Below are 7,916 nucleotides of genomic sequence, written 5' to 3'. Positions count from 1 at the left end.
CTGTATTTTCTTCTCCACCGAATGATTGAGCTGTGCATCAGCCACTGCACATGGTCTCAGATTTCCCCTGCATGAGCATGTTGCACATGCTTTGAAAAGCACACCTGGTTCATGTTGCCCAGCCCTGAAGGAGCAGTTAGCCATGGTTTGCCTCTAAGTTGGAAGTAGAGTCTGAACCAGTATTTGAGGGGAGAAATGTGAATGCAAACACATTGCTTGTTCAAGCAGCATCAGTCCACAGTTTTGCTGTTTGCATCTGTGTGAGCATGCAGAAGATAAGTGTTGGCACACCCTGTTGGCAGGGTAGTCTAAACTTTGGGTTGAGGGAGTCAAATGCACCTGCCAAACTCTCTATGAAGCTGAAAAGTCAAACATGTAGTCTTCTGTTGATAATACTGTTTTACTGACTATATAAAACTTCATTGCTTTTCAGATGAAATGGATTCATCTCCATCAACAAAATTTCTAGATGTTGATCTGAAGATAACTGATATATACTACCATCCAAAAGAGATTCTTGTGAAATTCCAAGGCCAGTATGACATAGAAAATGATTTTGACTACCACATATTACAACGTGAAATACAACAGGTATCCAAAGTGAAAGACACTGTTGGCATTGGAGAATTTTGTTTAATAGAAGACCCAAATTGTGGAGAATGGTACAGAGGAAGAGTAGCACAGAAGAAGAACCGCATGTATGAAGTATTTCTTATGGATAGTGGGAAAATACTAGCAGTTCATGAAACTCATATTGCTTCTGCTGTGGATGAGTTGTTTCAACTTCCTCCAAAGATGGTTTGTGGGATTTTTGCAAATATACTTCCAGAAGAAGAAAAATGGGGCCCTAAAGCTTTCAATTACTTTTCGTCCTTAATAAACTTGCAGATTAAAGGCCATGTACAAGCCATTCTGCCACATCAAACATTTCTTCTTGATGTTCCAAAAATTACTAATGATCTGGTTGAATTAAAATTAGGGAGACTTGTTGATGGAGATACGTTCCATCTTATTGTAGAAATGTTATCTGAATTACCGCAGGAAAACTTGTGTAAGCAAATGCCGGATCTACTGCAACAGAAATACACAAGGCCGGACTCTGTATTCTACGATACTAGAATTCAACCAGATGTTCAGTCAATTCTGAGTAGCTTTCAACCACTTTTATCTGTTGGTGGGGTAGAGAAAGTAAAAATATCAGTGGCAGTCAGTTCAAGTAAATTTTATTGTCAGCTACTGCAACGCCAGATGGAGTTAGATGAGTTGACAACAAACATGTCTTCCTATTATGAAAGTATTAGAAGAGAAAGTGTTCCATCCTGGGACAATCTTGGAGCCCTCTGTGCAGTGAGAAAAAAAAATGGTCATTGGCACAGAGGAGTGATACAACAACTCCTCACTGATAACAAAGTAAGAATTTGGTTTATGGATTTTGGTAGCTATGAAGCTGTGCCTTCCAGTTGTATTCTGAAACTTCAACAAGAGTTCATTTCGGTACCTATCTTTTCATTTCCTTGTGCTCTGTCATGTCTTAGTGATCAGGATGAAACTGTAAGACATAGTCAGCTCAAAGAATTTAAGGAGGCCTTGTTAAGACAAAGTGCTATCTATGTGCACATTGATCTATTCAATTCTAATGAACATTTGTATTATGTTACATTGCATAAACGTGAACTGGCAGTGAATAGTGAATTCTTACCTCCGGGAAGTAATGTGGTTCCAAAGCATTGTCCTTCAGAAATTGCTGTCACGAGTAGGTACATTGAAATCTCTCGAGAAAAATCTGCATTTCCCGAGTGTGTTCCTAGGGATACTCTACAACCTGGAAACTATTCAGATGAGAACAACACTTTCTTAATGGACAGTCCTCTAACAATTGCTTTCAAAAGAGCAGAAATTAAAATAGGTTCTGTCTATGTAGCTTTTGTAGAGTATGTGTTGAATCCTTCAAATTTTTGGATTCACACCAATGATTATCAAGATGTGTTTGAAGATCTGATGAATAATATTGCAGATGTGTATGATTCAGGTGAAACTTGTGATAAGATTCTAGAAAATCCAGAACCTGGAAAGCTGTGCTGTGCACGCTATAGTAAGGATATGCATTTCTACAGGGCCATCATTATGGAAGTGGTTGATAATATTAATTGTATTGTTTATTTTTTGGATTTTGGAAACACTGAGACAGTGCCACTCTTTGATGTGAAAGTTTTGCTTCCAGAATTTCAAAAACTACCAGCCTTAGCCATATGTTGTTCACTTGCTAATGCATTTTCAGTTGAGGATGTATGGATTAAAAAAGCAACAGACTACTTTAAAAAAATTGTGTTTGGACAATCGCTCACAGTCCACATTATTACAGAACAAAACAATAAGTACAGTGTCAATGTGCAGTGTATGAATGGCTCAGAGCAAGGTGATCTTCTCACATTTATGGTTCAGGCTGGATATGCTGAATATTGGGAGGTGAAGAAAGATCCAACTCTAAATGTTGTTCGAGGTTTTCAAGTGCAACGCTCAAAATCTAAAAATAAAAACAAACAGGTTAATCCACCTAAAACGAAAAACAGAGTAGAGAAGCCTAGAGGTTCTGGTCAGAATAAGAAACCATCAACCGTTCCTCCTGTAACAAAGGAGTCTGCTGCTGCTTTTCCACAATGCCAGAATGCACTTGTTAGTAAATGTGAGAGAGAATCCAAGAAAAGTGATAGTTTAGGACCTTATAGAGAGTACTTGTTTAAACCAGGCACGGTCTTTGATGTTGTATGTTGTCACAGTGTTTCACCAGGTGACTTTGTGTGTCATATACAAACTAAATTACCAGAGCTAAACAACTTGATGGAACAAATTCAGTTTTGTTATAACACTCAAATTAACCAGTATGAAAGTGGGCAGCTTGCTTGCGTCGTGAAACATTCAAAGGATGGAAAGTGGTATAGAGCCGCTGTGCTAAAACATGTGTCAGAAATGGAAGTTGATGTAGTGTTAGTAGATTATGGCAGTTATGAAAGAGTTTTGCTGAAAGACATTCAAGCAATTACTCCAGACTTCCTGATCTTGGAATGTCAAGCAATCAGATGTTGTCTTAGTATTGTCACTGAATCCTTAATGTTTGACCCAGATAATTGGACTTCAAAGGCATGTCGTGATTTCGAGTACTTTGTTTCTGCATCTGATGGACAATTAAGTTGTACAATTTGTGCCCGTATTCTTAGGAGTCCCAACCGTTTATATAACATGGTTGATTTGCAGACTCCATTTGTTAATGCACAGCAATTTCTCTTAGAAAGTGGCCATACCCAGTTGTATTCTTTTGAATGCGCAAGATTGCTTGTACCATCATTCTCACTGTGCACCTTTTACTATTCATCTTTTAACATGAAACTTGGAAATGAGGAGGAAGTATGTATAACCCATATGCATAGTCCCTCAAAATTCTATTGCCAGCTCAATAGAAATGCAGATGATATTGATAAACTGTTGAGAGAGACTGCAGAGATAAGTCAAACAACAAGATTTTCTAACCAAATAAGTACACACGGTTTATGCTTAGCCAAATATTTTGAAGATGGCCTCTTTTACAGAGCTTTAATACCTCCTTTGGGGTCATCAAATTTCTTGCCCGTATACTTTGTGGACTTTGGGAATGAACAGTTGGTAGCAAAAGAGGAACTGATTCCTATTCCAGATCATGCCTCAGAAATACTATTCACTCCTATGCAAGCTATCAAGTGTTATCTGTCAGATCTAAAAGACACTGATATTCCAGTTGAAATAAGTGCATGGTTTGAGAAGAATTGCTTGGGAAAAGAACTGAAGGCAGTAATAGTATCTAAAGAATCTGATGGTCAGCTTGGTGTAGAGTTGTATGACAATGATCTACAAATAAATCGGAAGATTAAGGAATTATTGGAGCACACAAAGTGTGATATGGATCCTAAAGACACAAACAAACCTGCACAAAAGTCTGTTGGGAACAAAAACAAGGTGCATAAAAGAAAGTTGGGTGCAGTTAAAGCAAAAGTGAAAAATGAAGTAGTTCCATCAAAAAGAGAACGTCAAAATAATATAAATTCTTGCTACCATGATCAAGTGCGTGCTGAATATGAAAAAAAAATTGAGGTCAATCTGCAGGAACAGTGCAGTTCTCCTGAACAGCTTCTGAGTGATGATACAGAAATATCTCAAAATGTTTTGCAAGACCAGATAGTTAGAGGTATATGTGGAGAACTTAGTATGAACTTTGATGATTCCCTTCCTCTAGGTTTTAAGGAGATGTGTGCAGGTAATATGATTAAATTGCCTGTCAAAATTGTAAACCCCTTAGGAAAAGAGAGTGACGCTACTGTGCAAAAGTACACAAATCTTGCACAACGTAGTATTCAGCCAAATTCCAAAATGTTAGCTTACGTGTCCTCTGGAACTAGCCCATCAAGTTTCAGTATTTATCTTGCAGAGGATGAGAATATAATTGTGCAACTTGCTGAGGTATTGAATGGAGGCACACTGGCATTAGATCCAGCAACAGGTGTCACACTTGAGGAAGGTGATATTGTTTTAGCAGAGTATGAATCTGATTGCTGTATATACAGAGCTGTTATTAAAGGAGTTATATCAGAAAAATTATATCAAGTAGAATTCATTGACTATGGTAATATATCGACTGTGACTGCATCCAAAATCTACAGGATGGAAGAAGTTTTCTTAAATTACCCAAGACTCAGCATATGCTGTTTTCTGACAACCAGGTGTGTGGTTCTAGATATTTGGAGTAGTGATATTGCAGCCTATTTTATTAGTAAAGTAAATAATCAGCCACTAGTCTGTGAGTTTTTGCAGCAGCATGGCCAAGTGTGGGAAGTTGATGTTTTTATTAATGGCGTATCTATGTCCAGTGAGTTAATACAGAAACAAATCAATTTAGATTCACATATCATGCCTATTTTAGAACTTGATAAAATTGCAAAACACCTTCCAGTAACAGATATCAATAATGATGCTCAAAGTAAAAAATCAGAAAGCCAAAATGCGCATGAAGCATTTGAACCCATGCCTGCTTGGGAAAATCTTCCTAAAATTGCACACCAAAAAATAAAACCTGGACAGGTAGAAATAGTTGAAATTAGTTATGTTTCAAGTGATGGAAACTTCTATGTGAACTTAATTAATGATTTACAGACACTGTCCAGTTTACATATGATGGCTGCTCAAGAAGGAGAGAACTCCTTACTTTTCCTGGAAGATATTAAAGAAGGATCAGAATGCCTGACAAAATCAAAAGAAACGTTGCAGTGGTATCGCTCTGAAGTTATAAAGTTGCCTGTGGATGAAGATAATATGTTGGTTTTTTTCTTGGATATGGGAAAATATGAAATAGTGTCATTACATGATGTAAGGATGCTGAGTAGAGAGATCAGGAGTATACCAAGGAATGCAGTGCTTTGTAAATGGGCTTGGGTTGAAAGCTTGCATGGCCTGTCTTTTGAGAGCGTGGCAGAGATGATAAAATGCCATGAGATAAAAATCTTATTTTTGAGATATTTACAAGCTTTTATTTGGGAAGTAGATATTTTAATCGATGGGATTCTGCTTTTGGAACATTGGAAACAATGCTTTTCTTGTAAGAGAAATCTAGAGAAATGTAACATATCAAGAGGTGTTACTAATAAGGACAGAAAAATGGCTGAATTATCATTAAAGCTGAATTCAATTCCATGGACACAATTTCAGAATGGCAGGTCCTATCCAGGGTTTGTCACGTCGGTCACTGATCCTTCAAACTTCTGCATTCAATTAGAAGACTCATTTAAATATCTGAAAGCATTGTTCAAAGAAATCTCTGAAGTTCCATTTAACCTGCCAGTTATGCCACGGGATCTTATTGTTCCAGGTGCCATTTGCTTAATAAAAGTAGGGTCTAGTGATGAGTGGAACAGAGTTGAAGTTTCTGAAGTCTCCGACCTAGTAATAATGCTTACTTTTATTGATGATGGATTCTCAGCTGCCATCCCTGTCTCTGATATCCAGAAGCTGACAGTTATCCCAGAAAAGCTTGTTAACATACCACGATTAACTTATCCTTGCTCTTTGTATGGAGTGTCACCCACTGATGGGAAAAACTGGAATAATGAAGCTAAACTTAAAGTTCAGGAATTCCTTGGCAGACAAGGTCTTGTATTCCACTTGAAACAATACCACTATAGGACCAAGCTGGAGGTAGATGTTTTCTGTGAGCAGAACAGTGCAGCAGATGTATTGGTTGCTTCTGGCTGTGCTGCGTATTCTAAAACTGCATCTTCTGTTGGCTCAATTAATTGCTCGGGGATCCGTCCATTAAATTTGCACATTCTTTGTGATCCGTTGCAAAAAGGTGGTCAGACAAGTTCTGTTGCAAGGATGACTCTGCTGTCAGAAAAGGAAGAAGTGCCACCAAAGTCAGATTTACAATTCAAATGTGCTTGTGACAGAATTTCAAAAAGGAGCTCCAAAAGAAGGTTTTGTAAGGGAAAAGGATGGCAGGATAATTGCTTCCACAGTAACAAAAGAAGTAACAAAAAGGATTGCAAGTATGACAAGAGTTTATGTAATCAACCTTGTGACAAAAAACGTGGACAATCCTCTATTAAAGGCATACTGTCAGAAGCATTGCATAAGATGCACGATCTTCAACTGCGCATTCAATTTGATAGGATGAAAATTCATGAATAGAGGCCATCGCATAAATACTTCACTTCAAAGGTCAGTTATAACCATTTCTTAAAATGACATTATAACAGTGGCATTCTGGGGGAGGCACAGCACTAAGTTTTGCAGGGTGCCTCAATATCCTGTGTAAGCTGCCCTTCCCCCTCAGTGTCGGAGCCATTCTGGGCAGTGAGAGCAACACTGCGGAGATGCCTTTTTGTTGCTCTTGCCATCCAGAATGGCTCTGACAGAAAGGGGGAGGGGCACCTTACATGGGGCATTGAGGTGCCCTACAGAACTTAGCTCTGTGCCCCCCCCCCGGGAACCCCACTGCTTTATAAAATGTTGTAATACAGGTGGGGCCTACGTATCTAAAAGATTGTGTATATGCAGATCTGGCTCAACACAGGTCCCCCAAGACCTGTGTTGGGCCTGACTTGGCCCCACCTGAGCCCTCCAGAGGTGACTGAAGCTGTGCTCTGGTTGTCTTCCAGAGGGCTTTATGAAGTCCACAAAGGCAGCATGTGTCTGCCCTTGGCCTCCAGAATGACTACTTCCAGTTTCTCGAAGGAAACTGGAAGTGACGTTTTCATGCTATATAAGGCATTCTGAGGCCTGGGAAGAACAGATCCTCGCGGATAACAAGGCCCTACCTGTAATATGTAATATAGTAAAACATGCATCATTATTATAACCTAACTTACAGTTGTTTGTTCCTGCATATTAAATAAGAATTGTTTCAGGTCCCAAGTGGACCATACTTGAGGCTGAAATCCAAAGCAGCTAGTCCCTCATGCTGAATGAGGCCTTGGCTTGTGTTTGTTAAACTGCTACTTTGAACACTGGAGTTGGGCTAGGCAAGAGTGAAACTAGGTGCAAGATGACACAGGCTACCTTGGATCATACCAGATCCCTACAAAGAGTTGGGATTTAAAATGCAACATAAACCAAAGGTGGTTGAACTTTTCTCTAATGTTTTTCTTTCTTGAAATTTCTGGTTTTTTTTCCCCTATCTGGAGCTGCTGATATTCATCCAACTGGGAGGAAAATAGCATGGAAATAAATGTTGCAGATATTTTTGAGGACAGCTAATGGCTCATATTTTCTTTCCTCCTACCCATGCTGTGTCTTAAATCACAAAAACACCCTCCACTTTGTAGGGATTTGGCAGGGATTTGTTGCTGTCACACAGATCTGTTGCCATGCCTATTTTGGTCCCAAGTATACATTAT

At 38.8% G+C, this 7,916-nt stretch overlaps 1 protein-coding gene across 1 annotated transcript; it reads left to right on the top strand.

Moving 5' to 3' along the window:
• The first annotated feature begins 438 nt into the window (after positions 1–438).
• On the top strand, positions 439–6,708 carry TDRD15 (tudor domain containing 15). Its single transcript, XM_066622552.1, has 2 exons — positions 439–4,234; positions 4,328–6,708. The coding sequence occupies exons 1-2, from the start codon at positions 439–441 to the stop codon at positions 6,706–6,708; spliced, it is 6,177 nt and encodes a 2,058-aa protein (XP_066478649.1).
• Positions 6,709–7,916: the final 1,208 nt, after the last annotated feature.

This window comes from Tiliqua scincoides, chromosome 1 (assembly GCF_035046505.1).
Source record: "Tiliqua scincoides isolate rTilSci1 chromosome 1, rTilSci1.hap2, whole genome shotgun sequence".
NCBI classification, from domain to species: domain Eukaryota; kingdom Metazoa; phylum Chordata; class Lepidosauria; order Squamata; family Scincidae; genus Tiliqua; species Tiliqua scincoides.
This window is presented reverse-complemented; position numbering and strand designations above follow the sequence as displayed.

Coding starts and splice junctions, on each gene's coding strand:
- TDRD15 (XM_066622552.1), top strand. CDS start 439: ATGGATTCATCTCCATCAACAAAATTTCTAGATGTTGATCTGAAGATA. Junction 4,235..4,327: donor AGGTATATGTGGAGAACTTA/GTATGAACTTTG, acceptor TAAACCCCTTAG/GAAAAGAGAGTGACGCTACT.